Source organism: Hesperophylax consimilis, chromosome 27 (assembly GCF_061612785.1).
Source record: "Hesperophylax consimilis isolate HC1 chromosome 27, BYU_Hcon_1.0, whole genome shotgun sequence".
Taxonomy (NCBI): domain Eukaryota; kingdom Metazoa; phylum Arthropoda; class Insecta; order Trichoptera; family Limnephilidae; genus Hesperophylax; species Hesperophylax consimilis.
The window spans coordinates 3,602,832-3,624,617 of record NC_142862.1 but is presented as its reverse complement, the minus strand read 5'-3'; the positions used below and the strand labels follow the sequence as shown (position 1 = coordinate 3,624,617).

The window sequence follows — 21,786 nt, the reverse complement described above, 5'->3', positions numbered from 1 at the left end:
ATTACTGCTTGTTACATTTTTTCACCTGAAAACAACCAACTTTATTTTATATTTATATTGAAAACTTACCATCTACTAAATTTCTGGTCGACACCTCTGACCACTGAGCTATGGCGGCTTATCTCTTATCCGCGAAATAATTCAATATATACTAGTGTTTCATTCAACAATTACTGCTTGTTACATTTTTTCACCTGAAAACAACCAACTTTATTTTATATTTATATTGAAAACTTACCATCGGTGACATCTGTTAAATTATTGACAAAGCTAAAACTTCACACATTCAATTAAAATTTATTTACTGAACTGAACAAATTTAGAAAACATTCACATGACATATGGCATTCCTCATTTGGGTCAACATATTAATGAAAACATTAAATAATATTAAAGTAGTTTTGGTGAGAACGAAAAATAATAATAATTGCTAATATTAAATCAGCCATTAAAAAAAAGACTCGGTAATTAAAAATGGACGATTTTCCAAGAACTTAAAATTAAATTCTACTCCCACTTATCGCTGATAATTTACTGAAACAATACATGCTAATTTGTTTTACATTTGCGTTCAAATTTTAATGGTCATAATTGATAAAATCCCATTTAGACAAGGTTGACATCATCTTTAAAGAAACAATCACGTCAATATTATGTCTAAACTCAGAAAACAACGAACTGCAAACAGAAATTAAAACTAAGATTATAATTATCCTCCCACAGCCGGTGTGCCCTGACGATGCTTTGGGGTCTTAACCCTTTCTCTGCCGGAAGGTATTTGGTGTGCATGTACCGGCAGGCTGCAAAATCAAATGGTCATATAAAACAGCGTCTTAACGCGCTAATTTTATACAGTCAGCCTTGGGAGCACGGCTACCTAGAGCGCGGATGTGCGCGGCACACAACCGGTTAAGCGCAATGAGGGATCATCCCTCCACACAGCATCCCCAAAGATGACATAGGCCCTGAGGGAAATTATTTTCTTCAGGGCCTCCTGTGTGGAGTTAATATAAAAAAAAAAAAAACTGAATTTCTATCAATTTATGACATATTTCTCAATTTAATTTTATAAGTTCCTAAAATATCCATAAATTTGTAGATCTGAAACAGTAATTATATGAAATTCTGTCGATAGAAAAAATAAAATTATTAAAAACTCAACATGTTATAGGTATGAAGAAATTCACAGTGTATCTTTAAATGCAACTTAAGCATTTTTCGAAAGATTTTAGCTCTATTTTAAAAGAGTTTTCTTTTATTAAATATTTTCACAATTTTCGATAAATAATTATTGTTTTTTTTTTTATATAAGCGCGCTCCCTCTAGCATTCGAATTTACCTATCTCCTTTTGCAAACCATCTTCTTCTTCTTTTTGAATGCTTACTAAGGAGTCATAAAGTGTCGGCCATGTGTGAAAATGGCACGGTAAATACCACCAAGCATGTTTTCAACGGATGTCTGCTCCATTTTTTATATTATACTTTTGCCTTAGGTCACCCCAAGTGGCAAGTTAAGTTTGTGATTTATATGGTGACCGGATTCATGGGAGGTTTGTCCAGGTCTTGGCGGTGGATGCGTCTACCTTCCTACTGCATGGCGGGTCGGATCGAGAGAGACTAATTGAGGGAGATCCTTTGACATCTCTAGCCCGACTCCCTCAACCCATCTTCATGCACCGCAGTGGAAGGAATGGATTCATATGTCCGTCACTCCTGGACACACTGACCCCCAGATTCCTACCCACCCCTTATACCTTATTCCTTCCCAGAACTTTTTCTCCTTCCTTTCCTTAAAAAGACCCTTCAGCACCCCCAAAGATGACTATTTTCCTCCTAAGGCCGTAGACTGGCTCGCAGACCTAGATGCCCATTATTAGATTTACACGGAAATTTATCAGTATTTGTTAATCCCTACTTCTTTTTACACTATTTCAATTCTGTACGATTCCCCCTTTTTTCCTTAACGCTTTAAATGCTAGAAGGTATTTTGCTTGGATGTACTGACAGGTTGCGAATTCTTTACACCGATACCTTGAAGCTTCATTTACATCACTCTAAAGTCGATATAATCTGTGAACTGTTATATTATAATTATTTCTTCATCATCCCAATAGATGTCACCGTGGGTTCCATATTTTAGATTTTTCAAATTACTTGAGTTCGACAAGCAAAATCGTCATATAGAACAGCGTGTTAATGCGCTCATTTTGTATGGCCAGCCTTGTGAGCACGGCTACCTAGAGCGCGGAAACGCGCTTAAGGCACACAACCGGTTAACTTGAAAGAATAATTTTATGTCATACTGGCTTGAAGTCCCCCGGCGTTACGCAAATTTTAAATTTTAGGAACAACAACCCAGGATCCTTGCCTTGCCGGGGCACTGTTCTACCAACCATACTTCGAATAAGAGCTACCAATATTGTCTTCATTTTTCTCACTTGCACATTTTTTATTGGCAACTATCTTTATGTATGATCGCAAGATTCAACCCGAACTAAATTCAATCTAGACAGTGTCTTTAGATAAACATATCTTATTTTTATGAAGTATAATGCAGTTAAATATGACCGAAGGAGATAGGGTCCCATTAGCTCAGTTGGTAGAGCGGTGCCTCGGCAAGGCAAGGGTGCTGGGTTCGAGCCCTAGATATCTAACCGTGTCTTTTTCTGATTTTTCTGTTTCAGAATTTTATTTAGGAATCGCTAATATTGTCTTCAATAATAATTAAATAGCCTCATATTTTGTAAGTCAAGTGTGCAAAATTTCATCAAGAAGTATCAAAATTCTGCTGTAAGCGGTGGAAAAAGAGGACGGGTGTGGTTTTTCTAAATCTCATGTAGGCAGTCACCTTACTCATGTTTTGAATGAATAATCAATCTCAGAATAAAACTGAAGATTTGTATGAAAAACAAAACCATACCGCCCGCCTGCCACAGACACTCTGCTTTATACATATAGAAGATTATATTTCATAATAACACAAGTTGTGTGAGATGTGCAAAATGGGTACCCAAAACCATTTGAAATGCAAAATGGAAATGGGTCAAAACTTTTCCATTTGAAAATGCAAAATGCAAAATGGTTTTTAGAAAAGCATTTCAAATGCAAAATGCAAAATACCTACTTTCAAAATGCATTGAAAATGAAAAATGGTTTCTCAGGTCAAACAATTAAAATAATTATAGAATTTTTAAGCAATTTTGTCATTTAATAATGTACATCAATGTAGAACAAACATATTACATGATGGTAAATCCAAAATCACCACGACTACAGATTATGACACCACAAAAAATTTGCGCGGGACTAATGTTGCCAACGTAAAAACATAAAAACTGCTATCTAAAATTTAATATTACAGCGTCATGGTCCCATGTTCAGTATTTGAATCAGTATTTTTTGTAATGGTATCACTCAATTGCCAGGGCTCCTACCAGGGAGCAACTTGACAAACGTAAATTATCTCTCATAGCGAGGTTGAGGACCGACTGATATTTGGGGCTTATGAAAAAAAGATGAGTGGAGATATTAGGAAGAATGTTGCATAAAAGCATTTAAATTGGAAAATGCATTGAGAAAAGCATTTAAAATGCAAAATGGTTTTTAGAAAAGCATTTAAAATCGAAAATGGAAAACACCCATTTTGCATTTTGCATTTCCATTTGAAATGGATTCTTCTTCTTCTTTCGTATGGTGGGGGGTCAGAGGGGGACATCTAGATCTGCGAGCCATTTTAGGGCCTCAGGCGTCGCCATGTGAACCTCATCAATCCCGCCGGGGAATGAATGGAGCGGGCATTCGTTGACCACAATGAAATGGATTTATTTGAAACAAAGCACATCTCTGAACACAACCCAATGAAACTTATGTGATGATTCAGTAAAATTAATCAAAATGAAATAAAACAACTTTTTATGATTTTTGTTTTAATATTACCCAGGAATTTTACATAAATCAAACAGGAAAAGTGTAAATATATTCATTACATTAATATTTTGGCTATCTATCTGTGCAAAATATCAATTACATCTAACCTTATTTTATTTTATATAATGTTAAATACACATAGATTTTTACCTTATGATAATAAAAAAAAACTAAAATATTACATACATAAATGTTTAAATAATACAGTGAAAATATTCTAATTTGGATTTATGAAAATAATTTATTATTACAGAATATAGAAATGTCTAAAATATTATTGTTTAATAGAAGATGGTCATTTCCACACCAAAGTTAGCCATTTGTATACCTTACTTACACGCCTCAGTTGATCATTTCCACACTTTAGTTGACCATTTCCACACTTTAGTTGACCATTTCTACACCTTAGTTGACTGCATCTACACCTTAGTTGACCATTTCTACACCTCAGTTGACCACGTGTACACCTTAGTTGACCATTTCTATTCCTTAGTTGAAGGCATCTACACCTCAGATGACCACATGTACACCTTAGTTGACTGCATCTACACCTTAGTTGACCATTTCTACACCTCAGTTGACCACATGTACGCCTTAGTTGACCATTTCTACACCTTAGTTGACGGCATCTACACCTTAGTTTACCATTTCTACACCTCAGATGACCAATTATACACCTTAGTTGACCATTTCTACACCTTAGTTGACCATTTATACACATTAGTTTGCCATTTGTACACATTAGTTTGCCATTTGTACACATTAGTTGCCATTTCTACACCTTAGTTGACCATTTCTACACCTTACTTGGTCATGCTTACATCTCAGTTGCCCACATCCACACCTTATGGCGTATTTGACGGAACTTCAATTGACACGTCAATACTTTCGCCCCACTTGGGCGTCTACAGAAACACAAACACACAGTGTGCGAATACAGTGATAATCAATGGATTATTCTTTCCATAACTCTGGACAATTGCGATATAATGCAATTATAAGTAAAACAAATTAGTTCCGCGATGAAAATGAATCAATTAAATGAATAATCATTCCTCCCTCAGTGGAAAGTCTCAACTGTCAATCGTTTCAATTGCCTCAGTAAATGATCAATTATCGCTTAAATGACATTAATTGTATCGACAATTCTCCGGTCTACTTTAAAGAAACACTTCTACATCTTACTCGGTCATGCTTATATCTTGGTAATCTTCCTACAGAACTTAGCAAACACATTTCTATATTCTGTAAAACACAATTTTTGTTTTTCAAATCAGTGATGAGAGCAAAAAAGATTTCCCTAAACTAGTTACAAATATTGTATAATATATTCTGTATCATCATTTGTGATTTTTTGGTGCCCGAAAAATATAATTTACGGCTAATCGAACCCAAATAATTAAAGAAAAATAATACAATGTTAAAAAATGTTTTATTGAGCTTTATGCTATCATTATATTTATTGTATTAAATGATAGAATTTAACTTCATAATTATTACCCGTAAGTTAAAAAGGACATTTTTTTATATTACCCCTGAGAAAAGAACTGATATTATATTACAATTAAAAAATATATCAAGTGATAAAAGGAACTTAACATTTGTCAGACATCCTTTCAAAAGTTATTTATTGTAAAAAAAAAAAGTCAAAATTTTGTAAAAAAAAAAGTATTTATTTTTAATTATCCTAAAATACTATTTATTATTTATTAACACTTGAAATGTTGTCACAATGAAAAAATAAAAATGAAGAGTTGAAAAAAACGTCCAGCTGTTCAAACTTCAGTCACATTTGACATGATCACAAATTGACGAACAGCGCCATTTTGGATTTTTTTATAGTTGCCACGCCAAATGCAGGCCCATGTTGACCACCGATGATCAGCTTATGTAACAACCGTGCTATTATCCACGACGGCAGATAAACATTAGATCAAATGCTCACTAGGGGTGGTCTAGTAAACAGGAGTCATTATTGTCGATTCGTGAAGTTGTCAAATGTGACTATGGGCTTCAAACAACTTAGCTTAAAAATGGTAACATACATAGCCATTTAAATTAACAGACTTGCCCTAATATGATATATGGGTATCATTTCGACAGGATGGAGGCAAACAACGTGACCATATTTTTGGCACCAGCAGGGTCCGAGAATGCTTTTAATAAACTATGACATCAGTCCTACATTGACCACCGAAGAGCGCACATTATAATAACCAGGCATGTAAAAGTAGAGGTCACTAAGATGAGGCAAAGGTTTGCAGAGCTGTCCATTTTGGAACTTTTCTGCGCAGAATCTGAATATTCATTCTTAAATGAATTGCCTAGCGTAGCGATGCTAAAATCGACGGAGGTTATAATACATTTGTAAAAGTTTCAAACTAAATAGTGTAACAAAGTATTAAAATTTGGAAACAAATTCGTTTACCTGATTTTGGATTTGTAGTTATTTACACAACCAGCAATTTGTGCGCCATTGTAAAAGGACTAGTAATTCGTGAGCAGATTTTATTTTCGAGGACCGAATGGTGATATTACAATGTGAGTTGCGTGTATACTGTCAGATTCATTTATTGAGAAATCACCGAAAATAGGATGGTCACGCCGCCTCCCAGGTTTTGTTCCCCTTTTCCTGATTGGCTAATCTATTAATTTGGATGTCTATAATAACATAAAAATTAGGATGAAATTTAAAAGAAAACGGTGTAAAGAATAATATAAACTAATCCTATTCCTATTATATAAACATCATTTTCACAACATTAAATTTATATGCCAGGAAAATAATTATTATTATTCCATGCCCGAACGTGATGTGCGGAGTTCTGTTCTCTCCGCTATAAACACAGGGACAGGGCATTGAGATAGATGTTATGTTTGTTTTATAATCAGTCATCGTAGTTCAGTATAATAACTGGCCCTACGTTCAAAATATTTCTGACACAAGTCTTGTGAAAGCAATGGAAAAAAAATACAACCATATATACTAAGAAATACATAAAACTATTATGATTGGTAAAAGAAAAACCTTAAGTTTAGACTACAATTTAGTGAAGATTTGCCAAATAAAACTAAAAATACATAGAAGAACAAGAGATACATATTTAAATTTTGCACAAATTATCGCTTGAACGTACATAATATTATGAGTCGTCAACTTGCAAAAGCCACTTTGGAATTTTTTGGAAATCTGTAGGACGTCACGAAAAACTGTTTAGAACATTTTGAATATAAAAAAACATACCTTTTATGCTAAAAATAAACATAATTATACATTATTTTTTTGATATTTAGCGAAAAATATTAATAATTTATTTATTTTCAATTTACCCTAAGCACTTTGCGAATGTATCAGGAACCAGCAGAAATTTCCCGAATTGGGTTTTGCAAGTCGACGACTCATAAATATAAGAAATACAGGAAATTAAACCAAAAAGACCACGTAAGCCCTTCAAATCTATAAATATGTATTATTATTGATATAAAATTTAAACATGAATACATTACTTACAATTTAGAATAAACTAACTTCTAAATGATTATTAGTATAATATATTTTTCGGATCAATGTCATTTTGATTGTAATTTTACTATTTTTCCTTCAAAGTTCTTGAATAAATAATAATATTGAACAAATGTACATAATATATTATTAAAAACTTAGAGAACACTACTACACATCCAGTTATTTGAATATTGATAACTTTTAATGAACACATACAGCGATGATCTTAGCAATGTCGTACGATTAAACATTCTAGTCTTTTTCACATTCATATAATATTTATATTCTTTGTAGTTTCGTGTCTTATATATTGTTTGACTTTAATGGTATTTTTACATTTAGCCCATCCTCCTCCTTCTAGAGTCAACATTTCAGACACGCTTTCGATGTCTATTGTCAGAGCATCCGGCAGATTTAGAGTTCAGCTCTGCCCTTATGACGGCCTCTGCAAAGCTGTCTGAAAAGTTGGCTAAAGGAGGTCTCAATACTCCTACTAACTAATTGGTCTTGCAAATCTTAAATCATCTCTGTTTCTTTCTCGTCTACGACCATATTTCAGTCATTGATGGAACTAGCTACCCTGAGCTGTATGAGAAATGAGACCAAATCGAATAGCGGTTATGCATAGAAAACGGTTTGTAGATGTACATTTAATTTGTTTACAGTTTCGTATAAAACTTGGAACATTGATACCGCATATTGATGCATTAAAAACTTTCCTTTAAATTAACGAAGATTGTCGTTTTTAATTGCTTGGCTTGTATAGATTATTGAATAAAATGTATTAATTAAATTATTAAATTTATCACTTTGAATTCGCAAAACATCATCGTTCCCAAAACAGTTGTAATTGGAAGTCGGTCGGCATCGTAGGAACTGCAACAATACAAATAAACATTTATCGACAGACATCTTCAAAGTTTGTACAACAGTTTTCATGGTTCAGCAGACTTTGTTTAGTTTGGACATTTCTTTCTTTAGAATTTCACAGATCTATGAAGTTTCAGGTAAGAACATCTTCCCAGAATCTCTCCGCTTGTATACATAGTTTGAAACTAGTATTATTTCATTGTTTCAGTAAGATTTACGCATTTTATCACTGTGATAACTTATCATTCCTTCTTGAATATATCGTATTAGCACGTATCACATTGCCAAGCAGTTTGATGTTTGAAATAATCGTTACATAAATAGATGTCTGGTTGTGCATACAGCTGCCAAGAAAATATCCATACATCATAAAAGTCAACAAATTGAAAGATTGTCTTAATAATAATGCGCGATATACTCGTAAAGCAAAGACCCAAGCCAAACAAACCATAAAGCGCAGCAAGCATTTACTTTACAAACCAAAGCGCAACAAATTAATTTAAAAAGTTGCGATAACGAATACATCCAGCGGAAATTAAAACCTAACTTTTCAACTGTAAACATATTATAGGTGTAATTTTTCAGTATGGTTTACTTATAAAATGCGATCGGTGTATGAATTCCATTTAGTAGTTACGTTGTTTTCACAAAATAATCAGACTAATGTAATATTTGCCACATTTTATTTCTGCAACTGTAAGATTCCGACAGTTACATTTTTACGTTGATTGTGTTAAAAATTATTCTCCAAGGTAGTTGTTGTTCCATATATTTCTTCCGTTATATCGTTTGATTGAAAATAAGACGAACCTTCAGTGGTCTATTCATTTCGGATGTTCTATATTTGCTTGATTCGCCTTTAACTTCAAGTCGTACCGCGATTGTATAAATTTTCCACATTGTTCACAATAATTGGCAATTTTTAAAACTACGATCAATCGCCTCCGACGGTCTCCACGTCTTTCATAAGCCTCTGCTGTTCTGCTGCGTTTGCCTTAATCATAGCTTGAAATACGGCGTGCATCCGTTTCTCTTCGATAGCGTCCTGTTCTCTCTTCAACTTTTCCTGCTTCACAACTTCATTATTCAAACTTTCATCTTGATCCTTAAGTTTCAGTTCTTCTTTTAATCGTTTGTCTTCTTTCGCTTTGGCTTCCCGCTCTTCGCGTGCGGCTCTCATGACGAGCGGACGGAACCTCTGGAAGAAGATGCGGTTGCGGTGTTCGGCGCGGAATACCCACTCGAGGCAGACGGAGGTGTCGCGGATGCGCTGGCGGAACCGCTCGCCGTCCCGCGCACAGCGCTCCCAGGGGCCGATGCGCGCCTGGCGATAGGCGTGCGCCCACGCAACGATCTTGTGCACCTTGGGCGCGCCGGACTCGAAGCGGACCTGGAATCAAGAGACCAAATATTAAAATTAGGAACTATACAAGAAGATATGATGGCGTGGGTATGTAGAATGGATGCGCAAAGAAAGGAGTGTAAGGAGAATATATGTCGCGAAAGTGAACAGTAGAAGTATAGGACGCACGGAATACACGGCAAGATCAAGAAAATTGTGAGTCGGGCCAAGTCAAGACTCAGGGTAACAGACAGGGATATATAACGCAAGGAGTGTGTGCCGAGACAGGGCTATGTGGCAGTCTGTTCTCTGCCCCTGCGGTAAAACATGGTGGTTATGGTTATTAATAATATTAATAGTCATAACCATCACGTTTCATACATTATTATTTGAGTTTTCTTTGAATTATATATGAAATCTATTTCCTAGATCAGTGAGAACGGACTTTCTATGTCATAGAAAGCTTGATAGAAATAGAAACCCAATATATTATTATTATTATTATTATGTAATGAGCAGGCAGCATTCTGCTGATGCGCTCATATCTGATTACACAACAAGATTGAGAGTAATTGAGTTGTTTTAAGTTTGAATTATGAATCAACTTCAACTGAATATAGAATTGACCATAGAATAGAGCAAGTGTGAACGAAATACAATAGAAGAAATGTGAACACGCACCAAATCCTTTTAAATTTCAAACGGTTCGTTCTATGAAATAGATCATAGAATAGATCAAATGGGATAACTTAATCATACATACATACATTTTAAAAAAAACCTTTTCGAATTCAGAGGAGCGATTAAGTAGATAGGTGGGTACCTAATTATAATATATCTTTGCAGAAAATTATTTTAATTCTATATTTGAAATGTCGTATAAATATGGTTTACTTTTGCAGGCCATTTTAAAAAGGGAAACTATATTATAAAATTACATCCTGTGATTTTTCACAGGTTTTTTGCCTGTCGTTTTGTTTAGGTCATATATCATCTTTAGGGATGCTGCACGGAGGGTATTTTAAATTAAAAGCAGGAGTTAACCTCTCGGGCATTGAAGAGACCCATGTTGTATCATGATGGAAATACAAAAGCCAGCAAGTCATCTAACAGCTCAGTGCTATGGAGAACATCAGAAGTGAGTCGTAAATAATTTAATGTACAAAGTAATAAATAATTTATTATCCAAAGTAATAAAATGTTTTGATTTATCTTAACTGTTTTTCTTTAACACATAAAATGACAACTTAGAATTTACAATTATTAGAATTTAATCTCAGATTTACAATCGCTAGTACAATACATGAGATATTACGCCCCATAAAATAAAGTAATTCGAAGTTTACGATTTTAGATAATCTTTTATTTAATTAAATTAAAACCCGAACAAACCTATTCAAATGCATATTTACCGATGGGAAAAGTTTTGGTAAATATGCACTTTTTATTTATTTTAAAACACTTTGTGGGTAGTTACATATTAATGAGAAGTAAGGATTTCAATTTCCGGAAAAATAAAATAATACATTTTAATATTTACCTAGTCAAAATTAAATCAAAAATTCACTACGCAGCCATTGACATTTATGTGAAAATTTTAAGGTTAGTTATTTTTCTTCTCTTATTTATTCCAAAATTTATTAGATTCTTTGTTTAGGTTTAATTAAAAAATAAATCAAATTTTTAAAAACTAGCCTAAAAAAACTTTTTTTAGTGTTAATATGTCAAAACGATACATTGTAACGTCATTGGTCAAAACATGGTTTGAAGAAGAAAAAAAAAACGATATAGCTACTAAAATGCAATATTTTCCACTTCGGAAACTGAAATACTTACTTCTCATTATTATCTCTATACCACAAAGTGTTTTAAAATAAATAAAAAGTGCATATTATGTCTCTATTATCCATATATTTTACCAAAGTTTTTAAAAGATTGGCTTAGTAGCAACTTAATATGTGAAAAGAAAATTTTATGGTGCAATTTTTCTGAAATATTACCTCAAGGGCATAGTACAAAAATAACAAAGATCCACTAATTTCCTTTTTATTATGAGATTTAATATTTTTCATTTAATTAGTTTTGGTATTCAGGAAAATAAAAATAACACTTCGTAAAAAAAAACTGTAAATATTCTAAAAACTCTTTTCCATTATCTAACAGCACTGGTTTCATCAAGGTCTGCACTATTTGCGCTTCTTAAAAGTGCACTCTGCACATCGCAACAATCTAAAATTGGCACGTGTGCGATATAAAAAAAAAATCGGCGTATAAACTAATCACAAAACAAATAAAACACACATACCACCATACTGCCGACACGAAATCAAGTGATAAAACCAATCACAGATCCCACATTATCCAAATACCAACGTAAAAATATCCACATAACTTCGTCTAGAAGAAAATCATACAGGAACACATACACTGAATACAAAATTCATAGAAGTGCGATTTATAAATCTTTAGCGATTTGAAAACAAATTGATTTGTAGCCAATTTACTCACACTCAAAAACTAACTACACAAAACATTCATTTTTCAGAAAGACTTGCACAAAATCATAGACATATGAATATTAGTAGACCTGCCCTAAGTGATTAAAAGCGTATTATCCCCACTCCCCATACCGGTTCCATTGGAGCCGGCTGTGCTCGCGTATGGCCTCAAGTAAAATTTGAAAACGTGACGTCATCATTCTTGTGCGAACTATGGTCGAGGCATCATCGGTTCATTTTACGAAATAAAACGGCAAAATGTTGACTTGTACTATGAAAACTTGTAAAAATAGATGTGAAAAAGAGAATAAACCCAATTGTCGTATTACATTCCATATATAAGCATTATTTTACTTTATTTTAAGCATATTCATATCGTATAATATAGATCAGTTTTAGAAACATAATATACTATCACATCGAGAAACGTCTGGACGCGAAACACAAAGCTGGTTGGTTGCTGGGAAGTAAATTATGAACATTTATAAAAGTGTCTTAACTAAATACTTAAACGAAATATTCGACTCTCAAAATAGAACCGAATTTTTTTGCCGAATTTGGACTTCGCAAATTTGTTCATAACGTGGCGAGTAATTTGCGCTCCCATGTAAAAATGTCTATTCATTCAAAAGCAGATTTTACTTTTAAGAAGTAAATGGTGATATTATAATGCGAGATGCCTATTTACTGTCAGATTGATTTATTGACGAATCACAGTCAGCTTCACTCCCTTCGTTCTTCAACAGTTGATTTTACCCCTCGCCATTATCTTCTCGTCTATTAATTCCTATGTCTGTGCACAAAATACAATAATATCTTTTCAGACGCTGATATTTTACATTTATCCTCAGGTCAATTTACTAAATATATTTTGTAAAAAAAATATCAAATTTAATAACAAACCCTCTACTGTTTGTTAGATACATAAAGTTTTTTTTTTTTTTAGAAATACAAACATTCCCGAGTTACGAATAACCTGACAATATTTGAAAATCTCCTGCTACCACCACAGTAAGCTGAAAAAATGTTGCTTGTGTTGTGATGGAAAGTTATTTTTGTATTTTCATTATTTTGTTTTTCTTCTTTAATTTGTTTATCTTTGAACATTATTTTTTGATGTAAGTATCTATTATTTTATCTATATATATTTAATCAGTTTTTTTTTGTCAAATCCACTTTGTTTTTCTGTAATGCAACCATGTAACATGTAATTTTTTCAGTAAAAATATAACTGTTTATTTCACTAACTAACTAAAATTTAAAATATACATTTTATTTTATTTAATTTGTGTTATTCCACAGTATTGTATTGGATATATTATTTGCGACACGTTCCAGAGCGGTAGATAACATAAGATTGGCCCGGTGATAGAATGGAAACGTCGCTTGAAATGACTTTAACCGTGTTTGGTGACCAAATATGAATAGCCAGGTATTTCCGAATCTCCCCTTCTCCTTCCCTCCTCCCCAATTCCATTCAGCTTCACAACATATTCCGATTGGAAATTGTGCAGAAATATAAAAAATACAACTTTCGATTATTTGTGCGTCCTGCATAACTCTGGTGCAATGAACTCAAATTTTCTTTGAATTTAAGTGTAATTTTCAAAATTGGAACTGTTTTTGTGAAGAATTCAGACCAGCGAAAAAGTACCTGGCTACATACTAATATAATATTTCTAACAGAAATTATTTTTTATAATCATTTTCAAAATTATAAACGATTTGTTAAGAATTTCCTATTTTTCACAGAGCTGCGCTAGTACATGTTCACATAAAAAGTAAATTTAATTGATTACCTGCTCAAGAAAAAAAGGTTTGTTTAATAAAAGTTAAGAAAATTTCTCACTTGTTTGGCACACTGACACGCCCACAGCACACCTCTACCGGCTAATCTCTTCAGTGAGCACATAAATGCCAACATAAAGGTCAGAAACGTACAAAGAAATATTCGACCGGTCACAATTTCAGCGATATATTTTTAGCAAAGCGATTTGCAAATGTCCGACTAGAAAAAAAAATCGTATCATTGCCGAGTCGCAAACTGGCAATTCTGTAAACAGTCCTCGACTTCATAAAAATACGTTTCAAATTTTTTCTTATTTAATAAATCAAAACCAATTTTTTTCTGAAAAAATCAATAGATTTGCAGGTAGGTACTTAAATACCTACTTACTTAACCCCTCAGGATAATTTGTTCGTTTTTGGGAACAGCTCACACGGTCTCATGGAAATAAACGGCATTAGAAAGAGTGATTTGTTGTAAATTCAGAAGTTAACCACTGAAAAAGTAAAATGTACGCCGCTTTAAACCAAAAGCTACCGTAATTTGAGAAAAAAATATGAAACTTCTTGAATATTTTAATAATGATTTTTATACGAAACAACAACAAAAATCATTTTTTAGTAATGATTTTTTATATGAAACGACAACAAAAATCATTTTTTAGCAATGATTTTTATATGAAACGACAAAAAAAATTATGTTTGCATACAATTTTTTTATGTTTAAAAAATTATATGTTTATTTCTAATAGTAAAATTTGAAAGCGTAATTCATCTAGAAATGTTACATTTATTTGGATTTTACTGCATAGCGGAAATACTCAGAACTTATGACAGAATATGCCAGAGGCCTGAGGGGCTAATGATAAAATATACTTTTTAACCCTTCAGTACTTTCATGACTTCTGTATTTCAAATTAGCAATATACGTATTATTTCTTTCAAATCCCATATATCTGATATTGTCTCCCGTGCCAACAAAATGCTTGGATTTGTTCTTCGTAATTCAAGATCATTTACCAACGGAATCGCAATCCGAAGAACGTATGAAGCACTTGTTCGCAGTATCTTGGAATATAGCTCCATTATTTGGGCCCCTTCTGAGCAAAACCATATTCTCGAAATAGAAAAAGTACAAAAGAGATTCATGCGTTACCTATATATGAGGGAATATATGTACTACCCTTTCCTGTATCCATCCTTATTCTTAGCAGGAATGCTCGATCTTAATACATTAGAAGCCCGCCGAAAAATATTTTTAGGAAAACATTTTTTTAAGATAATCTCTGGAACTATACATAATCCACCTATTTTGAAAGAGATTAACTTATATGTCCCAGACAAGTATACTCGTGGAAGGTCCCATACCCTTTTTTATGCTCCAAAAGCGAGGACTTCTGCCTATCAGAACGCCCCAGTCAACAGAGCGACTGAACTGCTCAACGAGTCTGCATTGACCATCGACATTTTTAACGTAACCTACAGGCAGTTTAACAATTATCTTTTGACGTATGTCACAAAGTAGTGAAACTGACCTTTTTATGTGTTTTGCTATACTTTTTGTCTAATTTGTAATCTTCTCCATAATGTATTGGTGAATAACCGTTTTACGGAGAACATGAAAAATAAATAAATAAATAAATAAAATAATTTTTTTTTACTCAAAAACAAATACTGTTTTAGAAACTAGATAAAATAATCTTTCCGGTGTCCGCGTTTAAAATAAACATAACTTTTTCGAAATAATAAAATTTTAATATCAAACGTGTAAAATGTTCTCCACATTTTTACTTAAATTTTTACTCGAATCATAGAAAAATTGAAAGAACTTGATATTTCTCGAATTTGTAAGATAACTATCACTTCACTTTTATCTCGTTCATATAATAATAAAAAGTTAAACCGATTGTTACGATAGGGGTGCGAAATATGAATTATTCACTTTGAATTTTTTTAGGATTTTATTGATAGATTCCAATACAAATATTTGAGGCAAACTTGAAAGAATTATTATTTCTCTTTTTAACGTCAAAAAATTAAGTTTTTCCGCAGGATAGAATTTGTTTTTATTAAAATATGGTCGCCCTGTCATATATTACCCTCAAACGCTGGAGGGGATCAAGTAACATTTTATTTAATTCGAATATGTAATTTTACTATACAATTTGTCCAAAGAAACGTCACTATAACAAACAAGATAAAGGTAACTATAATAGGTGTCTATATTAGAGTTTGTGTGAAGCCCGGGAAACACCAAGGACTTCACCCGATATACCCATAAAACAATAGAATAAAAAATAAAATTAGAATTGCCTTCCATACAAATTTGAATGGAAACAAATGTTTCATTTAGCCCATAGCTCAGCGCTCTCTCTCACTTACACTCGCCTGATACCGTAGATCTCCATTCAATTTGAATGTGAACACAGTTTTGCATTGAAAATTTAAGCCCCGATTGGGGAAGTATAGTTATCGTGTTCTTCTGTATTCTATGTATAATGCTGCTTATCGACATGAGAAAAAAACGCGCGAGCCAAGCTACTAATTATGGGAAAGGAAAGAAGCAATCGAAAAATGGTGCGAAACATGTAAAAAATAAGTCAATGGTTCTGCTCGGCAGTATAGCTCACGTGTTTATACGCACCCTAAAACAACGGAATGCTCGGAATGTGAAGTGAAGTCACAACTACGTCATATGGCTTACGACGCTGATACAGGATTATTAGGGAAGCATTGAGGAAAATATCGAAAGAGATATTGTATTCTAGTAGAAAAGCACTTTATAAAATAAATGTTATTGCTTATGATAAACTATTATTTTTGACTTAGTTTTACTATCTAGAGTCGCAGATACTCTCAATTAGTATCACCCTAGTAAAAGCAAACAATTAATAAAAAAAGGGTTTCCACAAAATCAAAAAAAAATAATCAAAAAATGAGGCGTTAAATGGATATTTCAAAACTCCACAGTTCATGGAGCGTTGAAACAGCTGCATAGCTCGATACATAGATATTTCAGAAAAAAATATACCAAAGTCAATGACGCAATAACTCAATTTTTTTGACTTTTAGATTCGTTTTAAAAAACCCACTCGAATTTATTTGAATGTGTAAAATCTCGTGCGAAACCGGATAGCAAAGTTATCTCTTATAAATAAATTTCTATGTTTAAATAGCGCTGACAACATTGCATTTTGTTTAACAGTATGTCTCAAATAATAACAAAAATATGAAAATCGTGACTAAGCCAATCGACAGTAAAAATATCAAAAACATTCTAAGAATAATATCATCTCTGATGAAAATAATATTATGTAGTGGACATCCCTAATTAGACGATGCGTCACGCGCCGGAATAGTCGCAGCGTCACGGCGTGCGTCACGACGCTGTGATGCGATCCTGACGTAAACGATAACCGTACTAGTATTGGAATCCTTCTATGGAAATTCTCGAGGGAAATACCTGGCAGTACAGCGAGGAGTGCCGTCAACAAGTCGATATTTCTGAACCGAAAGCGTACGTACTATTTTGGCCGAATCGGAGAGTAATGAATTCATTAGGTATTGCTAGGTCTTGAAGCGATGAACATTTTTTAAAATTTGAAACTTAATTTGTGACCTATAGTTTCAAAGTGTGACATCTCCATTTTTACAGTTTTGAGATAATCATGAAAACATATTTAACTATTAATATTGACGATATTTAACCATTTTTCAACGTATTTCCAATAAACATAGTGAAATATTTAATTTTATGAAGTAAGTTCTTTTGTATAATGCTTATTTTCATTTTTATTTAACTTTTTAGTTTGGATGTGTCATATTTTGAAAATAATGTATGGATTTGTCATACTTTGAAACTCATGATACTGGATTTGTCATACTCTGCAGCCAACTTATGTAGGTCCGCCATTTTTTTGAAGCCATGGGTGTACGTAACAAACTAGCAAAATTATACATATTTTTGTTAAAATAAGTACTTTATTTTCATGAGGTAAACAAAAAATATTCATTATATTTTTAAAAAAAAGTACAAACACCATTCTCGAAAGAGTGTTAGTACAATCACAAGTTTATTAATTAATTTTCAATAAACAATTTAAAAATAAAAAAAATTCCAATGAAAGCAATGACAGTTTTAAAAATACACTATTATTCAAATGATAAACAAGAAATTAAAATAGACTCGTAAATTGGTAATTGGTGCTTGTACAAAGGATACGTATTTAATTACAAATCATATTATAAGGTCATTAATTTCCACGATAGGTTCACAATCTTCTTCGCTAACTTCCACTTTTTCAATATTCTCGGATTCTCTCTGATTTTCTTCATACCTTTCGATAACATTTTTATAATATTGTAAGCAACCAAGAGCTCTCCAGTTGTTGCCATAATGTTTTTTTAAAAGATAATCAACATCCTTAATTTTAGCCATTTTTACATTTGTTCCACAATTTAACTCTTTGGGGTTAATTTGTACTGCAGATAAATTTGTTTTGAAAATTTTCTTTGAAGAACACAAATCTACTCTATAGTGAGCTTCTCCAGCAACTGTTATGACGCCTGATGGTTTTTTGGTTAAAATAAATCTTTTCAAAGGAGCAAATTTAAAATGCCATTTGCCTGGAGGTTTCAAAACCTCCTGAACGGCAGACTTCCAGTCAAAGACTTTCACGTCAGTTCCAAGATTATATACTTTTCCATGTTCCTTAAATATATCGTAATACTCTTCAGGATTGACAATTACTTCTTTCTTCTTTATTTTTTTCTCTATTCCAGCAAAAACTCAGATGGTAGAAAGGAATGGCCTGGGACGGGAAAAATTATTTCAATTCTTTTTACAACATCACCTCTGTTTTCCAACCACTTCATGCACATTCCTATGAGAACAGAGTTTATATTTTGTCCTCCGCATCCATCTGCCATTAGTCGAATAGTGTTGATTCCATCAAAATTAATTTTAGAAAGAAGATGGAATAATGAACTTGCGATTTCATTTGATCCTTTTGCGTACTGATCTTCTGTCCAAGCATATATGTGCACGTTAGTGAGTTTAGAATGGGAAGTACCAATAACTGCTGTAAAATTATATGTATATAATTGGCGTGAATAGTAAGCTGCTTGATCGGCAACTTTCGGCAGTGGTTGGTTCTTTTGGCAATCAAAAGAAATTGTTGCCATGCCCTCTTTTTCTTCTTCCAACATTGTAAAGAATGCCTTTGTCCGAATTTTATGCACACGTTTTTCTATTATTAAATTATTTTCCATTGATGCATCTACTTCATACTTAATTTTTTTAATTTTACATGAAAAATAAATTTATATTTAATAATTATTTATACCCATACATATTTACTAGAGAGGTATCTAAAATACCTACATTTCACTTATTAATCTGAGTTGCCAATGAAATAGTTGATTAAAGTGAAATTGATGTTTCTAGAGACAGGTATAAAATACATAAAAAAATTCGTGTGTGAAAAATAAAATTAACTCTCGCACGCCCTTTGCAAAACTGCATGAACCATGAGTGATCTTGACAGTTGAGAACAAAACTTACCTATTTTTCACTTCCCTGGATCTTTTCCACTTTTCTGGCTGTTTTTTTCTATTCCTTGCTTTCTCTGGAACAACACGTTCCATTGTTTTTTATCTTAAAACTTTTTAAAACTTACTAAAATACCGAAAAACTGTCAACCGACACTCACAGCTGGACACACAAGACAGAAATGGCAGTTAAATCCCTCAATCACGTGACAAGATGGCGACTCCCTATTGGTTGAAGTGGATCTGTCATTATTTGAAACTAATAAGCGAGGGATATGTCATTTTTTGATAATAACCTCAATTTTTAACTCAAATTATGTAGAAATTTAAAAGGAAAAGTCAGATTCTGTGGCAAAAGCTATAATCAACAATAAAATGGCTACAAAACTGCATCATTATCTCATTTTAGCCAAAAATGGAGATGTCACACTTTGATACTATAGGTCACATTTGTAATTTGAGCGGATGGGAAAATAGGGTTAGCGAAATGACTTTGTGGGAATTACACATTTGAAATGGAACGACTATGGAAATCTCTATGGGTCTCAGAAAAATTTAAGAATCCTTGATAATATTTTTCATTGAATTTCACTTCCCGGTTTTCGGCACTGAACGCAAATCTTGTAAGCGGAAATTAACCCACTTCTCGACATCCGATCGATCTGAAACTCAGTAGATAGACTCGTTGTCGATGACAATGCGTTCTATGAACTTTTGGTGTCAATCACGCACACACACGCGGACAAATAAGCATTTCTCCGAAATGCGATGACATTACAACAATCAGTATGCGCAATAAATGTCGGTCTTATAGAGTTGTCGACAGGTTCAGAAGAAAGGATCAATCCTTAGTCAAACAAAAAAAAAACTGTTTTAAAAAACATTTGAAAATAGATGAGAACTTTGTTTATACAGGTTGAAAATTATCATGGGGAATAGATAAGTAGATCTAACAATAATTTAAGTGCATAATATTTTTTTCCTCAATTTTCTTAAACGTGTTTCTACCTTCTGAGAAACGAATGTGATAAATGAAGGGAAATTTGCAATCGACTATTTTTGTTGACTTCCTGGAGAAAAATCAACACTTAATGCTGCGAAACTTACGCAATCTCGAACTCGTAACATCTACGACCTTTCAATAAGCTACAACGAACGTAGTGAAACTGAGCGAAAAGGAAGATATATATGGAGCTAGGACATATTATTAGTTTTAAAATAGTTTGCACGTGAATATAATTATTGTATTATCTCACGACTTCGACCTGATTCGGGGTCCATGAGATCTGGTCAAGCAAGGTTTTGCATTATCTATGCTAGCCCCGACTTCTCCCTCCTTGCACTTTCACATCGTTTATATGTTTCAACGTTCGCTTGCTTCTGCACAGCTCTATAAGGCAGCCTCCGTAACGTAATTATTTGCGCGTTTGACTTTGAATCACAAAAATATTAGCGATTTTATAAATACATGCGATTTACGTTTATTTATATCCAGATCTAGCCACTAAACATAGCTAAATCCGTTTCAAGCAACGTTTCAATTGAAGTGCATCTTCTATTGTGTGTTTGAAACATTATGCTATATTCTAGGAATTACTCTCGATTCTAAATTCATATTTGATTTATACATTAATGACATTAAGTCCAGATCACTTAAAATTATGGGATTTATTCTAACCCTTTATAATGCGTTAATTAGAAGTAAACTTGAATATGGAAGCACTATTTGGAATCCACATTATTGCAAGTATGAAAACATTATAGAATCGGTTAAAAAAAATGCTTAGACTAATATCTTTCAAATGTGGACTACATGACCATCTTAGATCATACGACGTGCGTCGTGAATACTTTAAGATTAATACACTTAAAATAAGAAGGCAATTGACTGACCTAATATGTTTGCATAAAATTATCCACGGCCATCTTGATACCTCATTATGTCTTAGCAATATTGAAATAAATGTCCCCAATTCCCATTGTTTAATACACCATAGCATTTTTCACCTGAATATTTTCATAAATAATATCGCCTATTTTAACCCTCTGACCCAAATGTGTCGACTGTATAATAAGATTGAGTGTGCTGAAGTAGATATTTTCGTCGATAATTAAATGAATATGGATTCAGAAAAAAAATCTGCTATTGTTAAATAATATGTTACACTGGTTAAATTATGTATTACTTGCGTCTCTCACTTTTCTGTAATATTTGTGTTTCATATGTATTTTTAATTTTGATTTTTTATTTGTTTTATATTTTAATCTTTATTTAGGTATATGAAAATTAATGCGTCCTATTGATGTGT

General features: G+C 32.9%; 1 protein-coding gene across 2 annotated transcripts in view; it reads right to left on the bottom strand.

The window, feature by feature from the left end:
- Positions 1–3,935: 3,935 nt before the first annotated feature.
- Positions 3,936–21,786, bottom strand: part of PPP1R15 (Protein phosphatase 1 regulatory subunit 15) — a 60,562-nt gene continuing 42,711 nt past the window's right edge. Inside the window, exons 2-3 of one of the 2 annotated variants that reach the window (XR_016304984.1) lie at positions 9,113–9,692; positions 3,936–8,308 (exon numbers count right to left, since the gene is read on the bottom strand). Coding sequence is in view for 1 of the 2 variants with exons in the window: in XM_089648005.1 (XP_089504131.1) it covers positions 9,237–9,692 (456 nt within the window). In the remaining variant the exon portion in view is untranslated. Of the gene's footprint in view, positions 9,693–21,786 lie in introns of both variants that reach the window. The other variant, XM_089648005.1, reaches the window with a different exon arrangement.